This window comes from Prinia subflava, chromosome 27, assembly GCF_021018805.1.
Source record: "Prinia subflava isolate CZ2003 ecotype Zambia chromosome 27, Cam_Psub_1.2, whole genome shotgun sequence".
Taxonomy (NCBI): domain Eukaryota; kingdom Metazoa; phylum Chordata; class Aves; order Passeriformes; family Cisticolidae; genus Prinia; species Prinia subflava.
The window spans coordinates 2,641,215-2,659,254 of record NC_086273.1 but is presented as its reverse complement, the minus strand read 5'-3'; the positions used below and the strand labels follow the sequence as shown (position 1 = coordinate 2,659,254).

At 53.3% G+C, this 18,040-nt stretch overlaps 2 protein-coding genes across 2 annotated transcripts in view; one reads left to right on the top strand and one right to left on the bottom strand.

Moving 5' to 3' along the window:
* The window catches only part of LOC134562336 (zinc finger protein 664-like), a 455,591-nt gene that overhangs the window by 176,341 nt on the left and 261,210 nt on the right, over positions 1 to 18,040 (bottom strand).
* Positions 4,698 to 8,638, top strand: LOC134562414 (olfactory receptor 14C36-like). The gene is made up of 2 exons (XM_063419806.1): positions 4,698 to 4,884; positions 6,808 to 8,638. The coding sequence occupies exon 2, from the start codon at positions 6,831 to 6,833 to the stop codon at positions 8,022 to 8,024; it is 1,194 nt and encodes a 397-aa protein (XP_063275876.1). The 5' UTR covers positions 4,698 to 4,884; positions 6,808 to 6,830; the 3' UTR covers positions 8,025 to 8,638.

Below are 18,040 nucleotides of genomic sequence, written 5' to 3'. Positions count from 1 at the left end.
CCTTAAGACTCAAAGACCAATGGAGGAGGACAAGAGGCTTCTGAGGGCTTTCTGTATTTTCATCACCCCAGGGTGGATTTGGGGCTGAGTCCAGGACCCCCCAGCACTGAGAGAAGGTTGCAGAAGCTGCTCAAGGAGTCAGAAGCAAAACTCCAAGTCCCTTGGAGCATCCCTGGGCCCCACTGAGGGCAGGGAGTGCCCAAGGCTGCGCAGGCACTGCTGAGAGCAGATCCTTGAGGGCAGGATTGCAGGGAGCCCAAGGCTGTGAGCAGGGAACTGCAATGCTGAGCAAGGCCTGGGCTGGCTGCAGGGAGCAGAAAGGCCAAGCCCTGAGCCCAGGCTGGCACAGCAGGGCCTGTCCTTCGCGGTGGCTTGGGGCTGTTTGTGGGGCAGGGGGATGGCAGGGGCAGCAAGGACAAATGGCATCAACCTGTGGGACACTCCAGATCCTCATGGAACCAAGGGCCAGGGTGACACTGTGGGAAGTTGTGGAACCAAGGGATCATCACGGCACTGCTGGGTCCATGGAACCAAGGGGCCAGGGTGACTCTGTGGGGCCTCATGAAAACAAGAGGCCACTGTGAGCCTGCAGGGCTGTAACACCCCAGAAAACCTAAATGCTGGGGGGAACCAAAGGTTTCTTTACTTGAGTTTGCTACAAAGGAGGAACACCAACCAGATCTTCTCAACATGGACAGATGCAAAGAATATTCCTGGTAGGAAGGGACACACAAGGATCATCAAGTCCAGCTCTAAAGTGAATGGCCCACACAGGGATTGAACCCACAACCTCTGTGATGAGCAACACGCTGTAACCAACTGAGCTAGGAGGTCAGCGTGACACAAAATTTTACTGGAAAATACAGACAATTTAGGAACTTTGGCAATGGGTTTAATACAACATCCAGTTAAACATGAAACTCTTATTATAGCATTAAGTTCATTAAGTTAGCCCTTTTGACCTAAAAACCTTTCCCCCTTAAGATGATAACTGTTAACCCAAAAATGTCCCAGGTAAGTAGGATTAGAAGAAGAAGAAAGAGAGAACAACACAAACAGAGCAGATCTGTAGAAAGACACACATACAGGTACCAGCTGCTCGGGTTCCAGCGTCGCTCACAGAGGAGCCCCAGGAGAAGGCAGCAATCAGAGCATGGGCTGGCCTCGTGCTCCGGCTTTTAACCCCCTGGGCCTCCATGGGCCCGCCCCTTGGGTGGGACTCCCAGTTGCTTGTCCAATCAGAGTCAGGGTAGGCAGCAGCAGCCGCTATTGTGTGATTGATTGACAGCTGAGCCAATAAGAGCTGGGATAACACTGCCCTTGCAGTGTGATTGATGGACAGCTCCGCCAATCAGAGCTGGGTTACCATACTGGCTGTGTATTGTGGTGCCCCATGGAATCAAGGCGACCATTGTGAAACTCGGGGTTCCCAAGGAACCAAGGGCCTGTGGTGACCTTGTGGAGCCCGTGCTGTCACAGAGGAGCCACTGTGACACAGTGAGGGTGTGTGGAGCCGAGGGGCCACTGTGACACTGCAGAAGCAAAAGGGAACATTGTGACACTGCAGGGCCTCATGGAACCAAGGAGAGCATTGTGACACTGTGGGGTCCCACAAAACCAAGGGAACATGGAACAGCTCTGGCTGGCTGGGCCTCCTGGGGACCACCTGACAGGTCTGGCTGACCTTGGCATGTTGAGGGCTGCTCCTCCTCTGCCCCTGGAGCACTGGGGCTCTGGGCTTTCCTTCCTATGGGAGAGAACTGTCCTTCTCCTCCAGGGCCCATGGCCAAAATTAGAATTCCTCCTCCAAATTTCCTTCTGTGCAAAGATTGTTCCCAGACGAAATCTGTCAGAACAGACAGATCTGGCTGCCGTGGCCACCGGGGGCCACCTCTCATCTGCCTTTGAGAAACTAGAACCATGTGCTTTTCTTTCTTATGGGAAAAAAACATCCATCTCGACCAGGCACCCATGGTCAAAATTGGGAATCTGCCTCCAGAATTCCCTATATCCAAGGATAGCTCCCAGACAAAGCTGCCAGGACTGACAAGTCTGTCTGGCCTTGGCTTCCTGAGGGCTGGCACTCATGTGCCTGGGAAACACTGGGGATCTGTGCTTTCCTTCCTACTGAAGAGAACTCTTCTTCCTGTCCAGGCAACCACAGCCAAAATTGACATTTCACCTCCAAAATGCCCTGTGTCCAAGGACAGCCTCTAGACGAAAGGTGCCACGAGAGACACTGGCTGGCTTGGCCTAAGGGTGGCCACTTCCAATCTTCTTCCAAAATGCTTGGGCTTTTGTTTCTTATAGGAGAAAAACATCTATCTTGACTAGATGCCCATGGCCAAAATTTGGATTCCACCTCTAAAATTCCATACATCCAAGGATTGCTCCCAAGTGAAAACTGTAAGGACAAACAGGTGTTGCTGGCTTTGTCTACCAGGAGCCAGCTCTCTCCTCTTCTGCCTTTGAAACACTTGGGCTCTGAGCTTTCCTTCCTATGGAAAAGAACCGTCACTCTTATCTATGCAGAAATGGCCAAAATTGGGATTCCACCTCCAAAATTCCCTATATCCAAGGGTTTCTTTCAGACAAAACCTACCAAGAAAGAGAGGTCTGGCTGGCCTAGGCCTCTGATGACAGCCTTAAATCTGGCCCTGAATCACCAGTGTTCCATGCTTTCCTTCCTGTGCAAAAGAACCATCTTTCTCTTCCAGGTGTCCATGTCTGAAATTGGAATTCCACCTCTGAAATTCTGTATATCCAAGGGTTGCTCCCAGGCAAAATCTGTCAGTACTGTCAAGTCTGGCTGGCCTTGGCCTCTGGTGACTGCCCCTGCCACCCTGCGGCTGGGTTCTTTCCTTGCTGTGGAGATCACAGGGACACTGTGGGGACCTCATGGAACCAAGGGGATCCTTGTGGCACCACTGGACCCCATGAAACCAAGGGGCCACGGTGACACAGCGGGGCTCCATGGAACCCAGAGACCACTGTGACTCTGTGGGGCCTTATGGAACCGTGGAGACCATTCAGAGCCTTCAGGGTCCCGTGTGACCAAGGGGACATTGTGACACCTCAGGGCCTCATGGAAGCAAGGGACCATTGGGACACTGTGGGGCCCCCTGGAACTGAGGGAACATGGAACAGGTCTGGCTGGCTTGGCCTCTCAGGGGCCACCTGACAGGTCTGGCTGATCCTGGAATGTCAAGGACAGGCTCTCCTCAGCTCCTGGAGCACTGGGGCTCCGTGCTTTACTTGCTATGGAAAACAACCACCCATCTTTTTAGATGCCCATTGCCAAAATTGGTACAACTCCGACAAAATTTCCTATAATCAAGGGTAGTCCCGGAAAAAAAAAAAAACAAACCCTGGAAGATCGGCTGGCATTGGCATCTTGTGGTCACCTCATCTGCCCCTGAAACACTGGGGCTCTGTTCTTTCCCTCCTGTGGAAAAGAACCAACCTTCTTGTCCAGGGACCATGGGCAAAATTAATATTTGGCCTTCTAAATTCCATATATCCAAGGATTGCTCCCAGACAAGAGCAGCCAGGACAGTAAGGTTGGGCTGGCTCTGCCCTCTGGTGATTTTCTTAGACTATGAGCAGAATGTTTTCAGTTGCAAACACCTTGGAGAGTGGCCAGAGATCTCCCAGTGTAGGGTTTGGAGGCCTCAGGCACATGACCACTTAATAAGGACAATGGAGCTCTGTGCTCCTTAGGTTGGAGGCTGAGAACAGTGGAGGAGAGCCATGAGAGTGTTTAAAGAGCGGTTTCAGAGATGGTGGATCCTTTTCACGTAGTGCAAAACAACCAGAGAAAAATGAATTAATGCCAAGTGTAGCTGGGAAGGCCCAGACGGGACACAAAGAGAAAGGAATTTCCCTGCCAGGGCAGGGCTGTGGTGCAACACATCCCCCAGCAGGAGTCTGGAGCAGCCCAAGGCTCTGTGTGCCCAGGCAGAGGCAGGCAGGACGCAGAGCTGTCAGCAAAGGAAGGGGCCAGCCAGGTGGGGCAGCCGGGGGATGACGACAGCCTGCAGGGACAGAGGCGCAGGGCATGGACACCGTAGCACAGCCTGGGCTGCACAGGGCACAGGCATGGGCAGCAGCTGAAAGGCCCTGACACAGCCAACTCCTGCAGCACTTGGGCCATGGCTGCTGGCCCTGGGCCTGAGGCATCAGGAGGAGACAAGTGACCCTTGCAGGCCTGGGGCCTCATTGCCTCCTTGTCCCTGCTCAGCAGCCTGGCAGGGGCCGCCCCATGGTGCTGCCCTTGGCATTGCACATCCCCACATCCCAGTGGCCCGGGAAGAGCCCTGAGCAAGGAGGGAGGGACAGGATCTGCCTTGGCAGGGGCTGGGGCTCAGGCCTTGGCCCTTGGCATTCCTGAAACACATCCAGGGTTGCTCAGCATCAGAGACAGCTTTGCCTTGTTTGTCCCCACCTGTCATCACTGCCTGCAGTGTTCTGATCTAACTAGAACTTGGAGACACTTTCTCAATTATGTCTCTTAGTGGGTCCAATTAAACTTGAAGAAACTTGAGTATTTCAATTTAATTTTGAGTTCTTGAGAAGTTTTTTGAACACTCTCTCAGGAACTGAGTCTCATGTAAAAAACACCAAACCTCAAGAGACTCATTAAAGTCCTTGTGCTGTGTCTGTGCAGCTGAGCTGGGATGGGCTCCTGGAACAGAGTCAGCTCTTGGAAACCAAGAGGAGCTTTAAAAAGACATTTCTCCTGAGGGGCAGCTGCTTTCCCAGCCCAGCAGGGCTGAGGGCTCTGTCTGCAGGTATCTGAGAGCAGTGAAGCAAGCAGAGACTCAAGGAAAGTGGAAGGACAATTCTGTGCTTCTTCGTGGAGAAATGTTCACCACTTGTGACAGGGTAAGTCTGTGGCTGCAGGGATCTCCTCAAGCTGAGCCAGGACAGCACTGAGGTGACTGTAAGGATGGCTCTGCTGCCCTTGCTGCTTTGGGGGAGGATGTGCTCCAGAGCGGGGCTGCCCTGGGCACCGTCAGAGGGACAGGGCAGGACGGCTCCTGCTGCCAGGGACGGCTGCAGGGGCTGAAGCTGGGGCTGCAGCCAGGGCTGCCCAGGGCTGTGGTGCAGAGCAGGTGCTGCAGCCCTGAGGGCTCTTGGCCAGCCCAGGGCATCTGCCACCTGCCAGGGGCAGCTCTCAGCCTGCCTGAGAGCTCCCATGGATGCTTGAGGGGAGCTGTGTTTGCAAGGAGTGACTCCTGCCAGGGCAGGTCCTGCTGCTGTGGATAGGGTGCAGTGTGGGCCAGGGCTGCTCAGATCTCCAGCTCATGCTCAGGTCATTTCTGAGGGGACTTTTCATGAGCTCTTTCAGAGCAGGAATTTCCTGTTTGGGTTTCTGCTTTCCTGAATCTGTGCTCCCACTTTTCCCTGGCTCAGGTTGGTGGAAATGGAAACTCAGCTGTGCAGGGCAGAGGAGGGGCTGAGGCTCTTAACCATTATGCTGAGGATTCCTTGGAAGCTCAGCAAGTGCCTGCACCTCCCCAGCCTCCAGATCCATCCAGCATCCCCTTTCCATGGTGCCCAGGCCTGGGAGAGCTGTTCTTTAACCCCTGCAGCCCCGAGCAGCTGCAGGGCAGAGCTGGCCCAGGGCTGGGCTGGGCTCTGGCAGCACTGGCAGGGAAGGAGCCCGGGGCCACAGGAACAGCTCGGGCTGGGACAGCTCCAGCAGCAGAGCCCTGGGCAGGGAGGGAGGGAGGCAGTGCTGAGGGAAGCCCTGCTGCAGGGCACATGTGGCACCTGCTGGCCCTGCCCTGCAGGGCAGACACTGCCCTGAGCAGCACAGCTCTGCTGTCCCCTCCCAGCCAGCACAGCCCTCAGCCCGGGGGCTCGGGGCCCTCAGTGCCCTCCTGGGCCGGCAGAGCAGCAGCAGAGATGAAGGGCATCTCTCCTGCCATGTGCCCATTCCCTGCTGACCAGGGCCTGAGGGCCACTGTCCTGCACTGCTGCTGCCTGGCAGGGGCTGTGCAGGGCTGGCCAGGGAAAGGCTTTTCCTCAGGGCCTGCCTCTCTCTCTCCTTGCCTTGCCCAGGTGCTCCTGGCATTGCTGAGGGGCTCTCTGGGAATGGCAGTTCCAGCTGCAGGCTCAGGCCCAGCCCTGGGGCTCGTCCTGTGCAGGCTGAGCACAGCAATGGGGTGTCCCAGCTCCCTCTGTCCCGGGGAGCTCTGGGCAGGGCAGGCTGGCAGGCTGGGAATGAGCCAGCTCTCCCTCACTTTGGGAATGGGAGAATTTGTTTGCCAGGGATCCCTCTGCTCTCAGCAGAGTCTCCTGGCTTTACAGGGTAACAAAGGAGTGAAACTTTTAAAGGTGCAAGTCCATGGCAGCTGGGAACAGAAAAAGCAGCTCCCCTCAGTCTGCACTAAGCCTCAGACAATCCTCCTACCTCTCTGGACTCTCTGTCCTCCCCAAGTGTAGCAGAATCTCTCGCTCAGCCTCCTGCAGTCCCCATCCCTTCACCCTTACAGTTCCTGTTCCTTAAGAGGAGATTATTTATCCAGGTTCAAACACCAGGACTGTCCCCAGCCTGCACTGTTCCCCTGCCCTGAATTGGGATCAGGGCTGACTCCCAGGTGTTGTGCAGGTCAAGGTCTGGCTCCTTGCTGAACACTGGCCAACACCAATCAGGGCTCCAGCAATCCAGGTGAAGGAAGATCCCTTTGACACAGAGAGGTTTAGATGTGTTTAGTGGCAGGGAAGGGTCTATGAGAAAGGGCTTTGACTCTCCCATGGGAAATGTCACCTCTAAAGTCACTGTCTTTCCTCCTTCTGCAGGTTGGAATGTCCAGACACAGCAAATGTCCAACAGCAGCTCCATCAGCCACTTCCTCCTGCTGCCATTGGCACACACGCGGCAGCTGCAGCTCCTGCACTTCTGCCTCTTCCTGGCCATCTCCCTGGCTGCCCTCCTGGCCAACGGCCTCATCATCAGCGCCGTAGCCTGCGGCCACCTCCTGCACAGCCCCATGTTCTTCTTCCTGCTCAACCTGGCCCTCAGCGACCTGGGCTCCATCCTCACCACTGTCCCCAAAGCCATGCACAATTCCCTCTGGGACACCACGAACATCTCCTATGAAGGATGTGCTGCACAGGTGTTTTTCTTTGCTTTTTTCATTGCATCAGAATTTGCCTTTCTCACCGTCATGTGCTACGACCGCTACGTGTCCATCTGCAAACCCCTGCACTACGGGACCCTCCTGGGCAGCAGAGCTTGTGCCCACATGGCAGCAGCTGCCTGGGCCAGTGCCTTTCTCAATGCTCTGCTTCACACAGCCAATACATTTTCCCTGCCTCTATGCCAGGGGAATGCTGTGGACCAGTTCTTCTGTGAAATCCCACACATCCTCAAGCTTTCCTGCTCACACTCCAAACTCAGGGAACTTGGGCTTCTTGTCATCACTTTCTGTTTAGCTTCTGGGTGCTTTGTGTTCATGGTTTTCTCGTATGTTCAGATTTTCAGGGCTGTGCTGAGGATCCCCACTGAGCAGGGACGGCACAAAGCCTTTTCCACCTGCCTCCCTCACCTGGCCGTGGTCTCCCTGTTCCTCAGCACTGACACATTTGTCTACCTGAAGCCCCCCTCCATCTCCTCCCCAGCAATGGACTTTGTGGTTTCAGTTCTCTACTCGGTGGTGCCTCCTGCCCTGAACCCCTTCATCTACAGCCTGAGGAACCATGAACTCAAGGAATCTCTCAGGAAAGCCATGACTGGATGCTTTTCAGACTTTCCATTTTCCCATAACTGCTGTCCCAGTGCTTTGCATTGGGAGACAGAAAGGAGCTGGAAACACACCCCTGGTTTGGCTCCTGCTGCGCAGGGCTGGCACAGCATCAGTGTTGTCTCCCAGCATCCCCCCTCCATGCAGGGGCTGCGAGTGGGTAAGGTCCTGGGGAGGGACACAGCCATGCCAGTGACCCAAAATAACCAAAGGGATATTCCAGACCGTATGACATTAGTTTCTGTAAAAAATCTAAGGAAGGAGGAGGAATAGGGGGCATTCCCTATTTACAGTGTCTTTCTTCTTGATCAACCACTCCTCCTGCTGAAGTCCTGCTTCCTGGGAAGTGGCTGAATATCACTTGCTGATGGGAAGTAGAGAATAAAATTTTGGGGTTTTATTCTCGTAACCAGTGCATGTAAAACATTTTTATTTTTTCTATAGAAATTTCCTTTATCTAAAAACACAAGTTGTCTTCCATAGTATTTTCTCTCCCCTGTCCAGCCAAGGAGGGGAGTGCTAGAGTTGCTTGGTAGGCACATGGACTCCAGCAGAGGGAACCCACCAAAGGAATCCACAGAGCCTGCTTTCCTCTGTCAGCAGCTCCCAATGCACACCATGAAAGGCCAAGTCTGCCCTTATATATATTTTCAATTTTTTCTGCTTCTGTTTTGTTACATTAAAAGAAATGCTATTAATCACGCCCTTCAACCAAATTATCCTTCCTTCTTTTGTGATCAAGAGACATTGTGTAAGCCAGGAGACTCACGTTGTATTTATGTGAAATAAATGAACCTGCAACCACTTGTTTAAATTTTTCTACTATCTTCATCCGAACAGGAATGACCAGAAATGGGCACAGCTTTGTGGCTGCCCCAGCTTTGGGCAGGGCCCTGGGCCTGCAGCAGGAGCAGCTCCTGAGGGCCCCAAGGCCGGGGCTCTTGTGCTGGCCTGGGCAGATGGGATGGCAGCAGGGGCTGCAGAGCTCTCAGCATCTCCTGCAGAGGAGAGCAGGGCACACAGGGAGCCCCCTTTTCCTTTGGCCAGGCCCCTTGCCCATGGCTGGGGCTGAGTCCTGTGTGAGCTGCAGCTGCTGCTGTGCCCTTGTGAGGGGCTGAATAATGTTGCAGGGACTTAAAAGCAAAGGCCAAATGCAGGAGCAAGGAAGACCACAAGGAGACAAGAATTCAGTACATGTAGTGGTTGCTTTGGGAGACAAATGCATTAACACAGAAAATCCAGAGAACTTCCTGTCCCTCTCATTCCCCTGCTGATCATGACATCACACGAATTGGAAGATCCCTTGGGTCAGTCTAGCCCATCTGTCCCACCCCTGTGTCCCCAGGAACACTTGCCCATCCCCAGCCCAATGGTTGGGAGGGTTGCAGAGATGCCTTATGTGGGGCGAGCACTGTGACAAGGACAGCCAAAGCCTTGGGCTTGGACCAACCCTGCTGTAATGTGAACAGTCATTATAGGGAGACAGAAATCATGACTCGACACCTCTTGATCATGAGACAAACAGCTTGTTTTATTGTTTGGAACTCCCTTATATAGGAAGTTCAACACTCCCAGTTCTAGACACTCATTGGTCTGGGTCTTAGCCCTGCCCAGCTCCTTGACTAGCCATATGTCTGCTCTCTGGACTGGCTATGATTGGTGGAGGTGTCTGTATGAGTTCTATTGTTCACCCAGGGACTTGCCTCTAGAACAAGCCAGGCCAGCCGAATTGGATTTCTTATGACCAGATTTATTTTGTCTAGCTAATAGACTAGCTACAGCACCCTGCTGCAGCCACGAGAGCCAAGCACAGCAGGACAGGGGCTGCTCTGGGCAAAGGGAACTCCATCCCAGCCGCACACAGGCCAAGGGGGCTCAGGGGGCTCTTCCAACTTCTGTTGTTCCATGACTCAATGCATCTTTTCCTTGGGGAGCTCTTTGAAGACAGAATTGCCAGAGAGACAGAAGCAGAGCTATAAAATGCAAAGAAACCATCAGTGTCCATCTCAGCCTGTGTGAGCGTGCAGGGGCAGGACTCAGCCCAGGGCTTGTGGGGCAGGGCCAGTGCCTGTGGAAGGCATTGAATGAGCTAGGCTGGTCAAGTTGGTGTCTGTTACGCCAAATTATCTGTGCAGCTATAGACCAGCTATGGCTGTCACGGTGCCCCAGCTCCATTGTCCTGTGGGGCTCAGGGCCTGTACAGGGGCTGTGGCACAAAGGGGCCCCACAGCTGCTGCCGGTGCTGGCAGCAAGGCCAGGCACAGACAGGGAATTGCTGGGCATTGCCTGCGCTGGGCAGGGCTGGCTGTGCCAAAGGAACAGCTCAGCTGCCCTGGGTGGCTGCAGGAAAAGTCCAGAGCCCAAAGAGCCTCCATGGCTCTGCTGGAGACCAAGGCTGGAGGAGGGAAAGGCAGGGCTGCTGTGGGATGGGAGGGAGACTGAAATCCAGCAGACACCAATGTGAGGCTTAGGAAGGCTTGAAGGGAAGAGAAGCTTCACAAGCCTCAAAGTGGGGGATGTTACCAGATGAAAAACCATCTCTACCTGATGATGCTTGTTCTTCAAAACCCACTGGTTCATGGAACTGCACAATGCCCCTCGTGTAAGGAGAATGGAAAGCAACCAGCTCCAGTTGTGCCAACTTTTTACAGTCCATTGTGCAGTCAGGACTCTGGCATCACCAACCACCAGGGACCACCAAAGAGACCCCCAGGAATGAAGAACACAACTGTGAAGGGGAGGGAAAACATGGTAACAGTTTCAGGGAAATGATTATTCTTTGTATGTGTGTTCTGTGGCAATCACTGATTATGTATGTAAAATACAGTCTGTAAGCAGGAACTTTCCTGAACTCAGCATGCACAACTTTGGGAGGAGCTATTCCCCCTTGTGCACCTGGCTGAATAAAGAATACTGCTTCTTCCTGCTCCCTTGGTCTTAAGCAGTTTCTTCTATTTTTTCTGATTTTTCATAGCAGTTTCACAATGGACCCTCGCGTCCATGGAGTCCAACAGTGTCACAACGGCCCTTTGGTTCCGTGATGCCCCATCGTGTCACAATGGCCCCTTGGTTCCATAAGACCCTGTAATGTCATAATGATGTCTGTTGCCTTCGATATGAGGCAATGGCGACCTGGTTTCAAAGAGTCAGCACGGCAGCTCGACGTCCTCGAGCTACTCGGGCCACTAACACGCTGACACCAATGTGGTGGACGGCAAATGGCGGTTTATTGTATTACACATGGGGTTAAATAGTCTAAAGGGTCTTCTACTATGTCAGTGGGAGGGCAAAGGATCTAAAGGTCAGTGGTTGGTGGGAAGCTAATGGGGCTAGGAGGGGCCACCACCGAAGGGACGGGGGGAGGGTCCTTATCTTCCCGTGACATCACGTGATCTTCCGAGCGCCTGTCCCTAGCTATCACCCACACATCTCCCCCCCCCTTTTCACAAAAAAAATGAGGTAGTTAGAGGCATTGGAGAAAAGGGGTACAAGGTAGTAACTTGATAAAAAAAAAGAAGGGGTTTGGAAAACTTGAGTAAATTCTGCGAAGCTGACTAGGCAGAACTTTGCAACTGGCAGTGTTCACAGTTTGGTTTACAACAATTGTTGCTGTCTTACAAATAGAATGTTGGCCCGTTCTAGGCGTGTTTGAATAAATGTGACTAGCTTGTTTAACAGGCATGGTCTAATGGCGAGAGCTAAGAGTAACATTGCTAATGGACTTATCAATGTGGAAATTAGGGTGGTGAGCCATGGCGATTGATTGAACTAGGACTCGAACTAGCCCTGTTGGGCTTCCCTGTCTTTCTTTCTCTGAGCCAGTCTATCTCGGAGTTCTGCCATGGAGTCTCTAACGACTCTTGTATGATCAGCATAAAAGCAACATTCTTCTTTCAAGGCGGCACACAGGCTTCTTTGTTGTATGAACAGGAGGTCCAGTCTCTGCCTGTTCTGCAGGACGACTTCTGAAAGTGAGGAAACTGATTTCTCCAGGAAGGAGATGGATTTCTCGATCTTCTGTAAGTCCTCGTCGATAGTCACTTGTAGTTGAGAAAGTCTTTGGTGTTGGGTCACGAGGGCTGAGACACCTGTGGCTGTACCGGCTGCTCTCAGTCCGAGCAGCATCGCGATGGTTACCCCTGTTATTATTTCTCGCTTGTGGAGCCGGCCCGGTTCTTCGGAAAGTTGACACACCTCCTCGTCTGAGCGGTACAAGACTCTAGGAACAATCAGAACTTGGATACAAAAATCATCAGAGTCATTGAATTTGGCCAGGGACACACAAGGACTCACCCCAGACCGTTGACAAACTCACATTCTGGATGCAGCTGGGATAACTCACTTATTGATCTTTTTGTCAGGTTTGACAACTTCGGTGCAAACATTTCCCTTCTGCTTGGCTAAAGTTGCACTGCTAAAGCATTTTCTCTGACCCGTGACTTGACTCAAGGTGATTCCTCTGCGGGGAGTGTCCCACCTGCACTGGTGGGGGACATCAGCTGTGGAATAACTGAATGGGATGTTTAGAGCAACTCCTTCATAGAAAGGAGGTTTAACATCGTAACAGAGCTAGCATGGATTGGTTAGGTTTGGGTTGGATTTATTCAGAGATGAAAAGGTAGCTTCTAGCATGCGGAAAATGGGATTCGGGTCAGACACGGCTAAGTGGTCTATCTGAAAGGCATTTGCATAGCTGGTCGGGGTATTGGTGACTTTTGTGGGCAAAGATTTGGGGTGGATTGTGCTTTTCTTTTTTTGTGAGTCTCTAATAATTTCTTTGGGTCTGACCGCCCGGGGCACTGGCGGCTGGAGTCTGATAATCTGTACATTCACCCATTCTTTTGGTGACTGGAGGACTACTGTCTACGTCCTGCTTGTGGCCTAGCTAGGGTGATCTGGTTGTAAAACAGTCATGTTATAATCAATGCATGTCCGGCGTGTAGGGTCCTGATAATAGTTTCGATAGAACCCTGACCTGAAGAAGGGTTTGTTACAGCCGGTGGGTGCCCAGGAGAACTGTAAGAATTTATCGGGTTCCTGTGGGTCCCACCTATATCTTGATGGTCTGGCATCTGTAACAATGGTTTCACAGCCCTAGTAACCACAGTGGCCCCACCCCGGGTAGTTGCAGTACCTTTTCCTTGGGTTGGAGGCTGGGCACCAGTAGGCCATGTACATGTGCATGAGGTGTGGGGCGTGGTGGTCTATCTTTGGTCGCCCCGGGAACAGATCGGTGATGTGGAACACAAAGGATGGGGTGCCCGGTGTGGTGATTTCTTTGAGCACTTTGTCATTTGAAAGGTGTTTCATGACCTACCTGAATGGTTGATGAGGATAATAGTCTGGGCTGGCTTGCATTCTGGCAACCAGCCCCAATAGCAAAATCATACAAAAGCATCGTTGTTGTCTGGGTCTCACCGGCGTGGGACACTTGGGTGCTCTCGGTTCGTTCTTTTTCTCTGGAACTGGAATGCACACTTTACGGGGGTGCTTCGCAAGCATGTCCTGTAAACAGAAACTCACAGTTTTCATTAGTCTCATTCTGAAGATCAGGCTTGATTGACTTAAGTGGACACCACCTGATTCTTCCTTCTCTTTTGACAGCCGCGTACCCTCTCCCCGTGAGTACCAACTTCTAGCCCCGTTCCTATTCACTTAGCTCATTTCTGATCACAACTTGCAGGCCCTCCTCTAATGCTTGGGTGGCCCAGTGTTTTTGAGCAGGACTGTTTGCTTCATCTCCCCTGGGGAATTGATTCAGCGCTAGCAGGGCAGTTGCTAGCAGCCGTGCCTGGTCCCCTGGGGGAATGACATTGGTGAAACCCTCTGACTTCGCCAGCACCTCTATTCTGGTTTTGAGGGTTTGGTTTGCTCGCTCCACTATGGCCTGACCTGTAGAATTGTATGGGATGCCCTGCACTAGAGTGATGCCCTACTTTGAGGCGAATTCTTGCGCAGGTTTGGAGGTAAAATTTGTACCATTGTCGGTTTTAATTTGCTTGGGGATACTAAGCTATGCTATGGCGGTCAGCCAGTGCTGAATTGTGGCCTTAGAGTTTGTTTTGGGGTGTTGTGTGGCTACAATCATTCCGCTGTAAGTGTCTACTGTCACTGCTAGCCATGCTCGAGGCTTCAGCAGTTGACATAAGGTGAAGTCTGACTGCTAGATTTCAGAGGCCTTGAGACTTCTTGGGTTGACTCTACTGGTCTACAGGGGTGACTTCTGACAATGAGGGCAGGTGGCTACTACATGTTTTGCGTCTGCTGTCGAGATCCTGCATCTCTTTGCCAACGCTTTGGCTCCGATGTGGAGTGACTCATGCAGATGACGAGCTTCCTGCAGTGTCTACACTCTCTTTGCTGCGGCGTCTGCTTTGTCATTGCTGGTCTGGAAGAGGCCCTTGACTGGGTTGTGGCTGTTGACATGAATGACAGACACGGTGCCCTGTCGCGAAGAGAGTGCTTTTTCAAGCATTGAGGCCGCTGCAGATGTTGACACACCTGGCCTTGACATGGCTAGGCAGAGCCTTGCTACAAATATAGAGTCTGTCACGATGTTAAGGTGTTCGTCTTGGAAGAGTCCGCACGCCAAGACCACAGCTGCTGCTTCCAGTTGTTGCACTGACAGTGTGGGGTCGCATGCTTTGACACAATGCCACTGTTCTCCTGTCTGCTACACTGCCGCTGCTGTGGAAGTCGTGGAAGAGGCGTCTGTGAAGACCGTCGGTCCTGGCAGTGGTCGGTCTATGACCTTTGGTGGCATATCGATGTCAACAATGGTCAATAGTTGAGTCCAAGGTGGTCTGGAGGCATAGCAGATTTCTCTTCTGAAGCCAGTGAGGGCAAGGGCCAGGTGCTCTGACGTGGTGGTTGATTCTGTGGTCAGTTGCTTGCGGAAGGGAAGGTGGATTCTTGTCGGTTCGGTTCCCAGGTGCTTCAGGGCGAGTTTCTTGCCTTTCATGATGATGTTGGCAACACATTTGACTCCCGGGGAAAATGCACGAGCTGGTCTTCTGAGGACTACCCACTGGATCGGCTGGGCCTTCTCAGAGGGTCCTTGGGCCAGTGCTCCCACTCCTCCCTTCTGTGTAAAGTGGACGTATAGATCAAGGGGCACGCCTGGGTTCCACCTGGCGAGTGTGCCAGTGGACATCTGATGTTCGATGAAGTCGAGGGAGCTCGCTGCTTGTGGCGTCAGCTCCTTTGGTTCTCAGGGGTGCTTTCTTTTCAGGAGGTCATACAGGGGGTCTATGACTTCGGGAGGGATTAGGATGATGTTGCGAAGCCACTGAAGAGATCTTACGAGTCGCTGCATGTCATGGAGCGTCTTGATGTCTCGGCAGACCTTCACCTTGGGAGGGGTCACGTAGGAGTTTGTGATCTCCACTCCCAGGAAGGTCACGCAGGGTCTTCTCTTGATCTTTGCGCTCGCAATCTCAAAGCCGTTTGCTTGGAGAGTCTCTGTGATTGTGGACACTAACTGATCTACCTGGCTGGCTGATGGTGCGGCGATGAGGACGTCGTCTATGTACTGAATGATGGTTGCAGCAGGGTGGGAATGTCGGACTGGCATCAGTGCTTTGTCTACAGTGATTTGGCATACCGTGGGGCTGTCCACAAAACCTTGTGGTAGCATGCGCCATTGGAAACGGAGGTTGGGTCGCTCGCCATTCGGGAACACAACAGAAAAGGCAAACCGTTCCTTGTCCTCAGGGTGCAGAGGTATTGAAAAGAAACAGTCTTTGATGTCCAGCACTGCACATGGCTGCTCTTGGGGAATGGCTGAGTTCATGGGCAGCAGTGTCTGAACAGGACCCATAGGTTTTGTTGTCTTGTTTACTTCCCTAAGGTCGTGGACGAGGCGATAGCCTTTTCTAGACCTTTTGGGGATTACGAACACGGGGGTATTCCATGGACTGGTCAAGGGTTCTATGTGACCCTTTTGCAGCTTACGGTCAACTAGTTCTAGCAAGGCTGCCATTCGAGGCTTTGACAAGGGCCACTGCTCAATCTATACAGGTTCTGACGATTTCTAGGTCAGTTTGATTGGCAGCGGTGGGTGCACGGCAGTGGCCCTTAGGATAAATTTGTGATCTTGACTCTTAGCATAGAGAGGATGTCCCTTCTTATCAAGGGTGGTGAATTTTGTAGGATGTAGGGGTAGATTGCCACTGTCTGTTCTGGTCTTTGTTCCGTGTGGAGTGTTATAGCTACCAACTGAGTGCTTCTCCATGCCCGGGTCTGCCCTCCCACTCCGTTCACGGGGGGTACTTCTTTAAATTGCCAGTGTCGGGGCCAATATGCTTGAGGAAGTATAGAACAGTCCGACCCTGTGTCTCTCCAAAACTGAAGCCTTATGACGTGGGGGTCCCGACTGCCATAGAGGCGGCATGTCCCTCAAATCATTAGAGGCTCCTTCCCTATTTTCATGGCCAGGGCCACCCAGGGGTTCCGCTCTGGGGTGTCCCCTGCTGGCCCTGTTGCACAGGCGTGGCTTGCTGTGGTGGTGGGCACGAGGGCACCGCTGGCGGTGTTGTGAAGCTTTGCCATTGTGTTGCTGTGGGGGGTGCAAAACCGGCTGTCCCCTGTGGGGGCAGGGGGTATGAGGGTTCCCCACCCCACTGGGGGTTGGCATAGATGGGCCGCCTTGCATTCGCAGCGGGAGGAGGCTGGGTGCGGCCCGCACGCCCCCTCCCTCTCCCGTTTCCCTGAGGCCGGGACCTGCAGTCTTTGGCAAGGTGCCCTCTCTTTCCACAGCCCCAGCAGGGCCCTCTCGCACGGGCTTGGTGCGGGGGCATCGCCGGGGATGGCTGTGCTGGCTGGGGACAGCTCATTGCAATGTGGCCTGCCTGGCCACACTTGAAACATGCCATGGCACTGGTTAGGGTGCGGACGGCTGCTTGGATAGGTGTCAATTGCTCCTCCTTTACTACATGTTTAATCATGTCGGCCAGGCTGGCTCTGGCCGGCAAGGAGCGCAGAATGTCTTTAGTAACAGAGTTACATTGTTGCCGCAGGCAATCGGCTACTACCGGACTCTTCGCCTCTGAGGGCAGGGCAGATTGCTCTATGGCTGCTTGGAGGCGGTCCACAAACTGTGTGAAGCTCTCACTCTCGCCCTGTTTTATGGTGGCCCATGGGGGGGGTTTGGACACTACTCGAGAGGCAGCACGAATGGCCTCTCTGGCTGCCTGAGTGGTGGCTCTGACCTCCTCAGCCCACATGCCTGTGGCTTGCTGCTGAGGGGTTATCAGGTCATCATGTTTACCTAATAACCTCGATAAACTGGAATTGTGCAGTGGCTGCCCTTCTCCAGAGGACTGAGCTAGGAAGTTTGCACAATTGTCCTTCCATTCTTGTTTGAAGACTATCAATCCCGCCCCATCAAATATCATGCGTCCTATCTGCTTGATATCGAAAGGCAGTAAATCATAATTACTAAAAAGGCCATCTAGCAGAGTGGAGACCATGGCAGAGTGCATCCCTTTCTCTGAAATCGCTTTTACAATTGTTTGTATGTCTTTGGGATTTACTGGCGTGTGTATTTTTTGTTGGTTGTCCCCTATTCTAGTAACCCTCACTGGGAAGGCTTTCACTGTGGAAGCCGGTGTCTACTCAGCACAGGCTATTTTTATTTTTCCCCAGTCAGTGACCTGGGCTGGCTCATGTTGTAAACTCTTTTTGGAGTGGCTGAAAGCTTTATTAGGTTTTATTTTAAATCGTATTGGTTCTGCTCTCTTTGTTTCTGAATCCCAATCACTGTCTGTCTGCTCTCCGGAGCTGCTGCCGCCGGTACTGTCTGACAAGGAGTCAGAGGCACACTGCCAGCTCACTTCTGGGTTTGAGTGTCGTTCAGTGCGGCTCCGGCCCCGCCCCTCCTCTCGGGGGTGGCTCCGCTCTCGCCCCCCCTCTCGGGGGTGGCTCTGCTCTCGCCCCCCCTCTCGGGGGTGGCTCTGCTCTCGCCCCCTGGGCTTGCCCTGCCTCCTGCGGGGCGAGGTCTCTCCCCTAAATGCTGGCAGTGCTGAACGCAGCTCCCGACGGGACACGTGCTCCTCGCGCCCCTCCCGCACGTGCGTGCCTGCGGGAAACCACGGCCCCGAGGCGCGCACGCGCTCCTTGCCACTGTCCCGTGCATGCGGGTCCACGGAAAACCACGGCTCCGAACCACGCGGGCGCTCTCCGCGGCTTTCCCGCGTGTGCACGTCCGCGGGGAACGGCGGCGCCTCCCCGAACGCGCCTTCCCCACCGCCTCCCGGCGCGCACGCGCCCGCGGAAGCCCACGGCGCCGG